The sequence below is a fragment of the Lathamus discolor genome, chromosome 16, assembly GCF_037157495.1.
Source record: "Lathamus discolor isolate bLatDis1 chromosome 16, bLatDis1.hap1, whole genome shotgun sequence".
Taxonomy (NCBI): Eukaryota; Metazoa; Chordata; class Aves; order Psittaciformes; family Psittacidae; genus Lathamus; species Lathamus discolor.
The window spans coordinates 6,363,076-6,377,672 of record NC_088899.1 but is presented as its reverse complement, the minus strand read 5'-3'; the positions used below and the strand labels follow the sequence as shown (position 1 = coordinate 6,377,672).

The following is a 14,597-nucleotide window of genomic DNA, read 5'->3' as shown; positions in this document are numbered from 1 at the left end:
TTGTTTCCAGAGCTGAGACGACCAAGATCAGAACCTTCCAGTTACTACAGTAGTGAGACTCAGAAAGATTACCCTGCACCCAAAAAGCATAAGTTGAGCCCTGAATATTTTCAAGCCCGGCAAGAGAAGCTGCTTTCCACTGCGTTGAGCCTGGAACAACCAAGCATCAGGAAGCAGAACTCCAGCTCCAAGCAATCTGCCACTGAGACAATCAGCCCCAGTGAAGGGATAAGGGACTATGGCCGAGAGCTCTCCCAGCACATCCCAGAAGTTACTGGGTACCGGAGCTCTGGCAGCCAGGCAGGCATCAAATGGAACCCAAAAGACATTTATATTGGTGTGTCTGCAGTGCAGGTGGCAGGGAGCCAGAAGGGGGCTGTGCTGGGGAAGGACACAGTAGCCCATCGGCTACGCCAGCGGGAGCAGATGAACGTGCTGATGATGGCTGACAGGGAGATGGTGGATGCAGAGCTCTTGTCCTATAGGGACAATGCAGGGGATGAGGACTGCTTACACCAAATGGATGACTTGCAGGTAAACATACCCGTAACAACAAGCTCAGCAGTCTCAGAGAGCAGTGACTGCACAGAGGAGCCTAAGTGTGAGAAACTTCTATGGAGGACTTAAGGGACTCTGTATTGTGCTTTGTGAAAGGAGGTGGTCAGTGTATGATTTGTTCCAGTTTCAAAGGATGTCCTTCCAACCTGGACACAAGGGTTCATGGTTATCATTTAGGGTCATGCACTGGCACATGCTTCAGCTGTGTACAGAATGCACAGAATTGCAAGGGAATTGCAAAGGAAAAATGGAAAAGCAGAGCCTCTTGGTCACATCAGTGAATGAGGTGGCCCTGTAGTCCTTTGGGAACTGGGAAGCAGTCCCTACAAAGACAGGGTGACCTGAGAGAGGCAGCGCCAAGCTGCTGCGCTTTAGAGAGCAAGGATGTAAGGGGTGGAGGAGGAGAGAACCAGTGGTTTGGGGAAGGAAAAAGTCCCACCAGGTATGCAATAGAGGAAGTAAAACCACAACAGAATGAGGAGTAGTCACTGGGGGAAGGATACTGTGTTTGGTCTTCTGAGTGAAAAGAGCAATGGGAGCACAGCCTTCATGCAGTGCCTCAGCATCTCTGAGTACTCTCACCTTGCTGGTGTCCTGCGGGTGAACAGATCTGTGTAAAACCAAGAGCTGTTTCCTGTTCCCTGACCCCCGATGGGTGGGGGGACATGGTTCAGGATTCCTGGCAAAGCCATCATCCCAAGGGTTGAACTTCTCATAATGTGCCCTTATTGTCCTCTCCTGCTCTGCTGTACACCTTGTTGAGTGGCAGGCTTGCTTTTCCTTTGGAAACAAGATGGCAGTGGCAGCTGTCAGTGGCATACAGCAAAGACCCAATGATAAACCTTTCACCAGATCCCTGTGCACTCAAAGAGGTCTGGGGAATAGGAAACCTCTCAGTACTTTGTCGGAAGAGACAGAAAATGAGCTTTGGTGAATGAATTTCCCTGCAGTGCTGAGACAAGCAGTAGACTCCAGCTACCACAAGTTGGGGGGTGGCGGGGCAGTCTGAAGCTGGGCTGTAACATGCAGGCCCCTGCTACCAGGCAGCAAAAGTTTGCTCTCCTCTCCCCCTTCCCAGGTGAACATGATGACACTTGCAGAGCACATTATTGAAGCAACGCCTGACAGGATCAAGCGGGAGAATTTTGTGCCAATGGAGTCACCGCTGGTGGAGAGAACAGACAGTGCTGCCATGAGCACCACAATGAGCTGGCTGGCCAGTTACCTTGCTGATGTCGATCATCTGCCGAGTGCTGCACAGATAAGGTCAGTAAGAGCTGTGAAGTTGCTCTGGGTTTTTGAGTGGACCTAATGCTGGGCAGCGTGCCCTGATTCTTTAGCCTGCAGATGCTAGTTCTCGGTGGGACTTAGTGCTGCTCTTCCAAGCCCAGCCACACTCTCGTGGTCAAATGTAATGCTGCCAGCACAGCTACAGATTGGTGGCAGAATGGGAGTGCATGCAGCAGGAGGGGCACGTGGCCATGAGGTCTAACTTGTGACTGCTCTTAAGGTGCCAATTCTGTGCAGTGCAGCTCAGGAATGTGGGACGTTGCTTGGAGAGAGGGAGGGGAACAGGAGCTTCTGCCTTGAACTCAGAAGTGTTGTAGTCCTTATCTGTGATGCCAGCCCAGGTGCTTTGTGAGCCATTAATTCTACTGTGATTGGTATTTCAGAAGTCTGTATAGTGAACCCCTGACCCCTTCTTCGAACACCAGCTTGAGCCCTGCAGGCTCACCAATCAGTGAAATAGCTTTTGAGAAACCCAGCCTTCCCTCGGCAGCAGACTGGTCTGAATTTCTGAGTGCATCCACCAGCGAGAAGGTAGAAAATGAGTTTGCACAGTTAACTCTGTCTGATCATGAGCAGAGAGAACTCTATGAAGCTGCCAAACTCGTCCAGACAGTGTTCAGGAAATACAAGGTACGTGGCCAAAACGTCCAATGTCTTGTTAGGTGCGAGAGAGTATTCGTAACACAACAAAATATGGGTAATACGTGCTCCTGGGACAAAAACAGAGTTTCTGTCATCGCCTTCTCAGTGCTTCTAGCATTTGCTTGTCAATGTTTACCCAGCAACTACCATACTGGAGAGAGCATGCCATGCCATAGCATGTCTTCTGTGCTGGAACAGCACTCACAAAGCATATCCTCAAAATATACTCTATATATATATGGAGAGAAATTGGTTGCTCAGTTGGTGTAAGGCTCCAGTTTCCAGGGTTTGTCCCTAGGTGAATTGACACTAGAGACATCTGGAAGTGCCTAGGCCTGAATTGGACACTGATGGGAGAGATTTAGAAGTAGGTGCCCTGCAGGGTGCTGTGAGCCAGTTAACATCATCTGTCCTGGTTTTCAGTGCACTGTGCTTATTACTTCTTTTGTTCTTGGCACAGGGTCGTCCTCTTCGGGAACAGCAAGAGGTGGCTGCTGCTGTCATTCAGCGTTGCTACCGAAAATACAAACAGGTAATGAAGGAAGTGAAATGTTATGAAACACGTGTAAGTGCCACGGACACAGCCCTTTGTAATGGGAACTATCCCACTGTTCCTTCCAGCATGCAGTAATGAAATAGCCTGCTCATGCACAGCTGAAAAGGGAGGAAAATTCACGTACTGAATCTTAATTTTGGAGGGAATCCGTAAAAGTATTTTGTGTTGATGCCTGCATTTTTGCTATGAGACAGAGGGCAGTGATGTTTTCCATATTGGCCTTTATGCATGCTATAACCTGGTGAGATTATTCTCTGACTAGTTGCTTGCCAAATTTCATTGTGAAATTGAAGTTGGTTTCACCTTTGCTAAAGGTGAAGATGAAAACTAGGTTGTTTTATTTTGCACATCCTAAACTTTTAACCTATGGGAAGTCCCTTGTTATAGCTTGATGTGAGTTGTTCCAGGACTGAGGCTGTTCTCCAGACTCTGGTTGGAGACACGCTTTTAGGCTGAGTTCTCAACCCCAGAAAAAGAAGATACCTTTTCCTTTTTGTTTCTCTGGTTGGGTTTTGGTTGGTTGGTTGGGGCAGGGGCTAGAGCCCACGTCCCTCTTTTCATTGTACCTTGCTAGACTCAGGCTGTCTGGTGCCAGGCAGCATGCTATGTAAAATAAAAGGCATGATGCCTGTGCTCTTTCGTCACCTTTGGGAAGCCTTTCTAGTGTTAGGCGACTGCATCATGATTCACATTCAACCTATCACATGGCTGTCATTCTGGAGTGAAGCTTCCTGTAATAGGGAAGCTTAATTCCTTTCCAAAACTGCTTGACAGTCTGCTTTGTCCTGGATCCTGGAATCGCTTCTTTAGAAAGAAGATGGTTTGGGGTTTTAGTTTTTCATTCTTTATTTGCAGAACTAACATTAACTGTGTATTTTTCTGTTTCTTCCTAAGCTTACTTGGATAGCCTTGAAGGTAATACAAATACAAACACTGTTTTGGAAACGATTCCCTGTGGGTCACTAAGTTTCACATTCAATATAAACCAGGAGAACCTGGCATTTAGTGCAATGTTTTAATGGTATCCACTAAGAAATACCTGTGGTTGAGAAATCACTGTAAAATGTTATGGGAGACAACATGTAGGGGCTGCCCTGCCGCAGCATGTCAATGTAGTAGTACAACTACGAGAAACTCAGTCTCCTCCTACAGGCACTCATATAAGCAGTGATGGGCTGAGGTGTGGGGAAGGTTTCGAAGCCAGTTTCCAGAGGACAAGTTTTCCTCTTTGGCTGCTGATTTGCCATCACTCAGTGATCTTTGCCTTGGCATTTGGGGAGCACAGGAGAACATTTATCCCACCCATGCAGCCAATGTCCTCTGCATTCTGGATGCCTGCCGAATTATTTGGAACCTTTGAAATAGCTGTGCCCTGAATTCCTAAGACCACCATCTATATTCATGCTTATACTGGAGGCATGACTGTTGATGCCTGTCTTAAACTGTTCACAGCCAATCATTTTCTACTGTAAAGATGGATTTCTGTGCTGTGCAATGTCCTGCTTTCACCAGAGAGTAGAGTGAGCTGAACTCTTCTCAGATCTACCCAGGAGGCAAGGTGTGCTCTTTCTGTTAGCACAAGCGAGCTGAGCTTTTGGGATCACTGCACTACCTGAGCCTTAGCACTTCCCAGAGGTTAGGTGACTTCTCTGTTTATTCTCTTCCCAGCTCGAGGGGAAAAGGAGAGGGAGCAGCTAATAAGCTAAGTGGGTCTTAGAGTTGAATGCAGACGTATTGGGATCTAGTCTGTCCAGTGACTGCTATTTTCTCCTTCACATGCCTTATTCCTCTATCATGTTACTGTACTGCTCAGATCAGGCTTATGACTAGATTGGAACAGTCATAGCTCACATCAGTTTTGTATTTGAACCCTTCTATTCGGGGGTTTGTAACTCAGCCACAGAGATCCCATGTGGGCTAAAAATGTGCAGGATAACCATGACCACCCCGTGAGTGGACTTATAAAATAGCTGATTTAAAATCAGAATCTGATCCATTTAATGAAAAATGACAAAAAGAAAAAATGAAAAAGGCAATTACGAATGGCAAAATAGAACTGCATCTGCTGACTGCTTCAATTCCAAAAAGTGAAATTTGGTAAATGGTGGTCTGTGATGGTATTGGAGGGAGTTTTGCTTTGGGGTGATGTTAAGGGGTGGGGAGGTGTTTGTTTGCCTTTTGGTTGGGTTTTTTTGTTGTTCCCTCCCTCCCCCACTAGACAGAAAAACTCCATTGGGATATGTTAGGACATTACCCTGTTGAGGGCAGTGGCTGCAATTTCTGTGTCTCATTTGTCTGGTAAAGGGAGCAGAAGTCATCGCTGATAAAATATCCAGGAAGAGCAGACACATAAGTGTTGAAAGTGTTAAAACTTTCAAACTGACATCAGTAAAGACAAAACCTCTGCTGCAGTGTTAGCTCAGAGGCGTGAAGTCTGTACCTTATTCTACATCTCAGTCTTAAAAAGGGCTTTTAAAGGCATGCATGAATGCATACAGTATCTGTGAAGTGGCCATCTACTTGCATGCTCTGAAAGGAAAAGGATGTAGAATAAAGAAGACTTTAAGAGTTTGTACCTGCTTTATTTGGAATCGTGGGCCTAGAAGTAATACAGTGCTAGAGGGAGATTTGGATGCTCATCCAGATTTGCCAGTTCAGTGGATGCTTGGTACAGACTTCTAATGAGATTTAGTTTTGCCTGTGACTTGGGCTCAAGATTAGATTTGCTTAACTAACTGTTGTGGGGTTTGGGATTGTACGTTATTCCATTTGGAATGGTTGCATTTGCATGGCTGTGTGAGCAGTCAAAACTCCTGCAGTACTGTGCTGTGGCACAGAAGCAAGAAATGAGCTGTTTAAAAGTTATTCGTCTCAGGAAAGTGGAATAGCTTGTAAATGGCAAGTTCAGTCCTTATAAAAGCAATTTGTTTAAAAGCTATTTTCATATGAAGACGCAAGTGTCTTTTGGTTTTAGTTATAGTCTTTCACACTGCTTTATCCTTACAGTCACTTAGTTGGGTATATTTTACTGCTGGTATGAGTCTTTACAAACAGTGGCTGCATAGAAATGAGCATCCTGTACCTTGTAAGGGAAACAAGCAGTTCCTCTAAGTGCACTCGGTTGATTCATCTCTAACACAGGCCCACTACAGTGTGAACACCCCTCTAGGTCAGCTTCAGTTGTTCCAAAGGTGTCCATAAGTATAGTACCAGTGGATATGGTCATTAGCGTATCATGTAAAGCCTCTGCAGACTAAGGATTAAATGGAACCTCAGAGGGATGGAGCACCTCCTGTGTGAAGACAGGCTGAGGGAGTTGCATTTGTTGGAGGAGACTCTGGAAAGACCTTATAGCAGCCTTTTGATACCTAAATGGGGCTTTATAAGAAAGGTAGGGACAAACTTTTTATCAGGGCCTGTAGGGATATGACATGGGGTAACGGGTTTAAACTGAAAGAGAAATTCAGGTTAGTTTTAAGGAAGAAATTGTTTATGATGAGAGTAATGAGACACTGGAAGAGCCTGCCCAGAGAGGTGGTAGATGAAGGTCAGGTGGGACATGGCTCTGTGCAACCTGTTCTAAAGATGTCCCTGCTTATGGCAGGGGGGTTGGACTTAGGTGCCCTTTAAAAGGTCTCTTCCAACCCAAACCTTTCTGTGATTCTGTGAATGTTGTCAAAGGGTCACCAAGGCAGGGAGTTACTTTCTTGATGCAGACCAGGTTCTGCACCTAATCTCACACTTGGTCCAGTTTGCCATCACCCTTTTCTCATACAGTTCCCAATCAGCAAGTCAGATACTTGTTTGCTTCTCATCATGTCCTAGTGCCACAAGAACCTTTCACCATAGGAACCTGCTTGTTTTAGTGGACTGCCTCAGCTCCTTTTTGTTTCTCTTGTAGTATGCACTTTATAAAAAGATGACGCAAGCTGCCATTCTGATCCAGAGCAAATTCCGAAGTTACTATGAGCAGAAGAAATTCCAGCAGAGCCGCCGGGCCGCGATGCTCATCCAGCAGTACTATCGCAGCTATAAGGAATGTGGGAAGAGGAGGCAAAACCGTCGGGCAGCCACCATTGTACAACAGAAACTCAGGTGAGCTGTTGGGCTCTTAGATGCCACCACGATCTTTATATGTTGTTTCGACACTGATCAGGGCTGTGCTGTAATATACAAACGGATGTAGGATAATGACTCTTGCATTTAGCATTATTCTCCCCAGTTTTGCCTACACTTCAGTGTTGGGTTTCTTGTGTTTAGAAGCAGTCTGCTTACCAAGAAGCAGGATCAAGCTGCTCGCAAGATTATGCGGTTTTTACGACGCTGCCGCCACAGGTATGACACTATCTTCTGGTATCTGCCCTTCATTAGAGCAATACAACAATGTTCAAGTGTGTCAGCAATGAGTGCAATGTAAAGGATAATAGAATCAGCTCGTTACAGATCTGTTAATCAAATAACAAAGCCCAGCTGCTTCCAAGTGCCACTGACAAAAATGGAATCTCTAACTTGGGACTGTTGCTGAAGGAGAGTCATGTTTAGATCCATCGCTGATATAGTAAAACAGCCCCAGTTCTGTTGGGCAGATGCAGAGTAAGGAACCTTTGAGCAAAGCAAGACATACGACTTTGAAAGTTGGTCTTAAGGAAGTGTGAAAAAAAAGGCTTATTGAATCGTAGCTGCAGCTTGTAAGTGCTGCACAAAGCAGTCATGGGATGTGGGAAAGTGCAGAGTGTGACAACGTCTGGTGTACACTGGAAAACCCTTCAGTTTGGTCTCGTGATCCTATGGTAAACACTCATCAAATGCAGGTTCTTTTTAAAGTGGATATGTGCCAGCAGAGCAGCAGATGAGGTGACTCATGTCAGCCACCCCACATATACCTCAGAATGGGAGTACAGACACAGACTTGAAGGTGAATCATCTCCTGCGAGCAGGGAACCTGTGCCAGCTTTGCCAGAGTGCTCCCATGTGGCAGCTAGCAGAACTCTGCTACAGGCAGGGTATTTGATGTTGCAGTGGAAGGATCCCATATATGATCAGGTTGCAAACTGGGACTTTGTCTAGACAATACAAATTCATATGTTTCCGACTGTGCTCCCTCCATTGTCACCACACATGCATTTCATCCACTCAGGAACTGGTCAGACCTGATGCATTTTGAAGCGTGCCTAGTTCAGCCCGGTGATGTTTGAACAAGGAGAGCTCTGAGAGGCAGAGAGGCATGTGATAAACTTGGTTTTAGACACAGAATTGCTCCTTTTTGCAGGGTTGCAGAGCTGCAGCTTGCAGGAGGTCAGTGTAGCTCATGTTGTGGAAGGACATCTTACCTGCAGGTCCAGTGGGAAGTAACATGTGTGGACAAGAGAGAGGGCTTTATAGTTTCCAGGACAATTCCAAATGCACTTGAAACAGTCACAGTTGTTCACGATGAAGCACGTAGCTTCTTGCTCTCAGCAGGGCATGTGGAAGAGATCAAAAGGATTTGTTGTGTCTGTTGGGCAGCATGTCCCACTGAAGCAGGCAGAGGCTCAGGACTTCTCTATCCTCTCAGATCTACTTGGGAGCCAGGCAGTCCCTGGGAAAGCCACATGCACTTTTCAGTCCATGGAGGCTCTGGGGTCAACCTGCCAGAGGTTCTTCCAGGCTGCTCTCACACACAAGAGAATACCTCACAGTAGCTGTATCCCTGGGTTTCCCACCAGTTTCCAGGATGTGCCATGCACTTTAACCATGCTCAGTTAAGTCTTCGGCTGTCAAGTAACTTAGTCTCTCTAGGCCTTAAATTGCCCATGATTCCAGCAGGTTTTCTTGCCTTCGCCTCATTGCTTTCCTGTTCCTCAGCATCTCCTTTGTAGAGAGAGATCCTTCTCATTTGCATCACTGGAGCTTGCAGGCAGGACCCTTCCCTTTGCCTGTTGTCTGTCATCTCCTCTCTCTTCAGCAGCATGGTCACTGCTGCTGTGCATCTCTGGGAGGTGGCTTTAGGTCTTGGGTGTGTATACAAAGGAAATGAAAACTAAGGGGACATCCACTGTCAGTAGGCTCTCTTGGCTTATGTCACACTGCACAGTATTTGAGTTTCTGCGATAGTACAGTCCTGTCTGTGTCCATAGGCACTTTGTTAGTGGTTATGGTTATTTGGGAGCTCATCCATGGTTACTGGCTAGGATGCAACAAAAGAAAAAGGTAACTTACTTCCACTGAAGATGTTAACTGTGTTTCAGAACAGCCTTGCATTTCTTTCTGAAATAACAGTGATCACACATTTGTGGTCATGTGCTTTCTCCCAGCAATCTTAAGAAGAGCTTTATTCTTGTCTTTGAAGACAGATTGAAGTCTTTTGCTTGTGTAAACATCTGCAGAGGAAAAGAATAATACTGGAAGTGATAGAGATCTACTTACTGAAATAGAGCTTCTCTTGCTTTAGCATCGCAGCTGACTCTGACCTGTTTGCTTCCTCACCCCCAACCCAAGGGAGTGAATCCAGGCGTTTTTCCCAGCACAGCCATATCCTCTAGACCACCTGCACTCGTTCCTTTGCAAGCTTGGCTCTGCAACCCCTTTCTGGGCTGCCAGTTTGTGGTGCATGTACACGGGGGTACCAGGTGGAAGATGAAGGAATTGCTTCCTTCTTATCTGCTCTCCTCAAGCTTCCTGAACTTTCAGTGTCAATAACTGCCTTTGTTCCTTACTGCTTTTCTTGCTTACCTCTTTCTAAGGATAGAGTAATAAAACTCGGGATGTTAAGTAAGTTTAAATCCACCTCTATACAAGCCACCTAATTATTTCTCTGCAGTCTACTGTGTCTGTGTAATGCTCACACAGGATGCTGGTGTGACTGGTGCTCAGGCTAACAGCCCCATGCACTGCTTGAGGAGTGCTACTTGCTGGAATCCTGCGGCAGACACCTCTTGAAATGCTCAAAATTAGCACACTGCTGCTATAAACAAGAAATCAAGAAAGTGCCAGGCTCCATAACGAAATACTTCAGCCATCTGAGCCCCTGAACATCCAGGGGAAGCCATAACAACTAACATCTAGTATTAAATGCTCTATAGCATAAAGAAGGCACTATGGAGCCACTTGTTAAAGCACAAATGCCTTGTCAGTACAAGGGATGGAAATGATGGATATTTTTGGAATATCTGAGGGAGTGAGAGAGAAGAGAGCATGCACAGGAACATCGAGGAAAGAGGATCTTGTAGATTTCTGGCAGCTGACAGACACAGGTGGGGAGGGGGCTGTAAAAGCCACTTGCAGTCTGTTGTGAAGATAGCGAGCGAAAGGAAAAGACGGTCAGTTCTTAGGAGCTGAGAACTTCAACCATGAACAAGAACAAGGGAGACACTGTTTAACCCAGGGTTTTGTCCACAGGCAGATTCTGTTGCTGGGACTATAAATGACTCTTACTAAGAGCTTATTCTGTAGCCTTTAGACAAGATTTACACGGGCTTTCCCCTGGCAACCATCTGGTTGGTTGGTTTTTTCCTATGTTAAGTTAATCAAAGTCTACTTTAAGCCAGTGATGAGAGCACCTTTTCTGCGAGCACTTAGAACAGCTCAGATCTTGCCCTGTTTTGCTTATAAGCTTTTTGCACAAAGGCTCAGTGCAGACTAGTGGTTTCTATCAGCTTGAGGATCTAGGGTGTGCAGGCTTGTTGGTCTTGTGTTTTCTGAGCTCTCAAACTTAGGCTTGGTGCCTGATCAGACAGTATTTCAGGTGTTTTGGGAGAGATCCCGTGGTCAGAACTCTCTCAGTAATGGATGCATAGACATTGAGAAAGTCAGAAGTGTAAGTTTTGGTTGAGTGTATTCTTAAGAGAAGATTCTTGAGCTCTAGTAGCTGAATATTATCAGGTGTCACGGAGACAAAAGCAGTCATTCATCAGCAGTGGTCATTTTGACAGTCAGAACATGTGTTGTTTCCTTTTGGCTTTGAGAAGAATTATGTATTTGTCCATCTATGCTCATATTCCAGAAACTCTGGTGAAAAACATGCATTAGCCATAACATGGTATCAACATGACTTGTCACCAGAGTGGTGTTTGCTGAGAATGAGAAGCAGAAACTTCTCCAGGGAGAGCTTCACCCATCTTCCCATGGTGCCCGGTCCTATTGGGTGGCCCTTGACTAACTTTGAACCTCGAACTTGCCATTACACCTCCTGTGAGTTGAGCTGTCTCCAGGCATGCTGTCCTGTGTGAGACACAGTCAAAGGTTTGTGTATTTAATGGGTTTGGAAAGACTCCACCTACTTGGTGATCCCCAGATGTGACACACGCAGGAAAATCAGAGAGCTCTGAAGTGGGTTTGGGTTTGCTGAGCTGAATCCATACATGGTCCATACAGTCAGCTTTCACTGGCAAGGTAACCTCTTGTCTCCTGTTCTTTGTCTGATTCTTAGGAAGCTTCTCTGAGAGATAACTACACCATTGCTAGGCTGTGGTTATGATCTGCTGTGTTTTTTATGGAGGAGCATTTGGAATAAGGTAGAAAACAAATGCTCACTGCAAGGGAAGGCAGGATGCAAGTAGAAATGCCACAGGGATCAACAGTATTGGGTTTATTTTACTTGCTTATTACTTCCTGCCCTACAACACCTAAACACAGGACTGCTCTTCCTTGGTAAAGAGGAGGAGTCCAGTAGGCAGGAGCGGGAAGGGTTCTTTCTCTCCAGGCAAGCAGAAGTGTTGTCTCCTCCTCCCTGAAGTGAAGCTCTTGGTAAGGTACGGTTATTGCCATGTGTGTGCTAATAGCTCTTTGGTATTGTTTTGCAATCTGAAGCCCACTGGTGGACCATAGGCTGTACAAAAGGGTGAGTGTAGCTGCCTGCTAGCCAGTTCCTCTCTTCCATTTTAAATATTTTTGCTTTCTGCTTGCTTGCATGGGGCTGCAGCCAAGATATGCCAGTAAGTTTCACCTCCATTAATGATATCAAACAGAATCCTGTATAAACTAACCCTACTGCAATGACTAACACTGCTGCTTTTGTAACAGGACAGAGCTCTGCAGTAGATGTTACCAGTGCATGAATGTGTGAAAAAGGACATGTATATTCATCATGGGCATGCTTAGGCAGCGTTGTCGGTGGGATATTCTTTCAGTATCCACAATGGCTGTTGGTAGACCTTGGAACTTACTGGGGTCTGCACTCACACGCACTCTATGAGTAATGATGTCCCTTGTCGAGGAGCTGCCACAGCCTTCAGGCTAGAGCATAGGAAACTGCAGTACAGGGGCAGCCTACGTTTAGAGTATTTGTTTCTGGGTATTTGTTTCTACCTGAGCCAGGTTGAAGCAGAAGAGCTCTTCACACTGCTTTTTACTCCCTAAGGTGGTTAAGTACCAACACTTACCTTCTAGAAGTTGGTCTTCTGTAAGTTACCCGTCTGGTTGCCTTACTAGGACCAGCTTCTGACAACTGCTTCTCTCAGCTGTTTACATAGCAGGAAGGAAAACAAAACCCCTAAAATGAAGAGGAAGCTGCTGTGACTGCGTTATAGTAAGTGCCACGTGAGCTTCTGTCAGGAGTCTCATCCTCAGCATCCAGAGACTCCGTTTGCCTTTGTGTTCAGTCACATTAGTGGGCTGGTTTACTACCTGACAGCAGGGAGGGAATACTCCAAAGCATTCCCATAGCAGGTTGAAGGGGAATGCTGAGGCTTTCAAGGCACATGCTTGAGTCGTCAGCAGGGCTGCTCGGTGCCATCCTGCACTTGTGAGGCTGTAGGACAGCAGGGTGTTTGTCAGAAACTGCAGCCAGGAATAACACCATTTGTGTGCTTACCACTACTGTTTCAACATGGGGGGAGAGGCAGGGGAAGGGATGACCTGGACTCCTGCTTCCAGGTAGCATTTAGAAAAGAAAACTGAATTGTTGATCATGGGGTTTTGCTGACTTTGGATTGCACAGATGGCTTTTATGACTTAGGAGTAAGAGTATGAATCGGGCTGAAGCCTGCTCCTTTGTTAGGCTCAAAGAAGCAATAGCTGATAACATTTCTTAACTAACTCTGACTTTTGTGCTACCGTTTTATCCTGATTGCAGAGGCAGCAATGCTGTGAAGTTGTTAGCTGGAAAAAGACCAGCTCCAGGTCTTGGCACGTATGATAATGTGCTTTATAACTGGCGCAGGTTTAGTCAGGAATAAAGGTGGACTAACTGGGTGATTTGGTTTTACCAGCCTTCTGCTTTGTGTATGACTAGGACGGATAAGTTTTGGTCTACAGGTGTGTGTCTGGTTACAAAAAGCCTCTTGAAGAAAAAACATAGCATGTTTTTGAAAACTAAAATTCACTCTAAGTCACTTAGTAGTTTGTATTAGAGCAGCCTTCCTCTGTTGTAAGGACAGAGTAAGTATCTATTTTTATATGAAAAAACATTTACAAGTTCAACCATCCTTAATCTTTGGGTCAGTTACCATATCCATGGGACAGTAATGAATGCTGCATGCTAATGACCACATTTTAGTCATAGAATCAGCCAGGTTGGAAAAGCCCTTTAAGCTCCTCCAGTCCAACTGTTCCCCAGCACTGCCAAGGCCACCACTATCCCATGGCACTGAGGCCTCGTCTCCACGGTGTGTGAATGCTTCCATGTATGGTGACTGCAGCCCTGCCCTGGGCAGCCTGTTCCAATGCCAGAGCACCCTTTGGGGCAGGAATTGTTCCTCAGCTCCATCTAAACCTGTCCTGGGGCAGCTTGAGGCCGGTTCCTCTTGTCCCATCCCTTGTTCCTTGGGAGCAGAGCCCAGCCCCTCGTGGCTCCATCCTCCTGTCAGGCACTTGTAGGGAGCCATCAGGTCCCCCCTGAGCCTTCTCTGCTCCACACTGAACCCCCCAGGTCCCTCAGCCATTCCCCATCACACTTGGACTCCAGGCCCTGCACCAGCTCTGCTGCCCTTCTCTGGCCCCATCCAGCCCCTCAATGTCCCTCTTGTAGTGAGGGGCCAAAACTGAACACAGGATTCGAGGTACAGCCTCACCAGTGCCCAGTGAGGGCACCGACAGGCCAGTTCTCAACATTGGAGGAGAAATAGTTGTATGTTAAGGCTTTGTGTATGTAACAACATGTGAGAGAAATTAGCAGGAAGCAGATTCTGGAAGTTCAGTAGCATTTGCAGGTTTTGCCTTGAGTGACAAGTGTGGGATTGATTGGGAAATCACAGAATTCTCTGCTTACCTGCAGTAAGCTGTGAACTGTCACAGAATGTCTTAGCTGCTGTTCTGCCCAAACAACTCTATTACAGCAAAGAATCCTTTGCTGGTTTGCATTCTGATAGCAACCTATGTGCATATGCTGCTGGTGTATATGCACCTAAGTGTTTCTGATGGACACAAGCTGACATCCATATATGCTGAAGGAACGTATGCAAGCACATGTCTCTCTGCAGTATACAGACTTGGTGCATTCTGTACATTCACACCGTGCTTAGGTAGTCTGCACAGGGTCAGATAAATGGTCACAGCATTTACTTCCATGTTTCAGTTTGAAAACCTCTTTTCAAGTTGATTCCGCTAGTTTCATTGTATGTGGGATACATTACAT

The 14,597-nt window shown here is 46.0% G+C and overlaps 1 protein-coding gene across 6 annotated transcripts in view; it reads left to right on the top strand.

Annotated features, from left to right (window-relative positions):
- CAMTA1 (calmodulin binding transcription activator 1) overlaps positions 1–14,597 on the top strand; it is a 224,518-nt gene that overhangs the window by 201,359 nt on the left and 8,562 nt on the right. For all 6 annotated transcript variants that reach the window (XM_065696626.1, XM_065696622.1, XM_065696621.1 and 3 more), the window contains 6 exons: positions 11–534; positions 1,637–1,824; positions 2,232–2,478; positions 2,951–3,022; positions 6,948–7,141; positions 7,307–7,381. In XM_065696626.1, the coding sequence (XP_065552698.1) occupies positions 11–534; positions 1,637–1,824; positions 2,232–2,478; positions 2,951–3,022; positions 6,948–7,141; positions 7,307–7,381 (1,300 nt within the window). The remainder of the gene's footprint in view (positions 1–10; positions 535–1,636; positions 1,825–2,231; positions 2,479–2,950; positions 3,023–6,947; positions 7,142–7,306; positions 7,382–14,597) is intronic.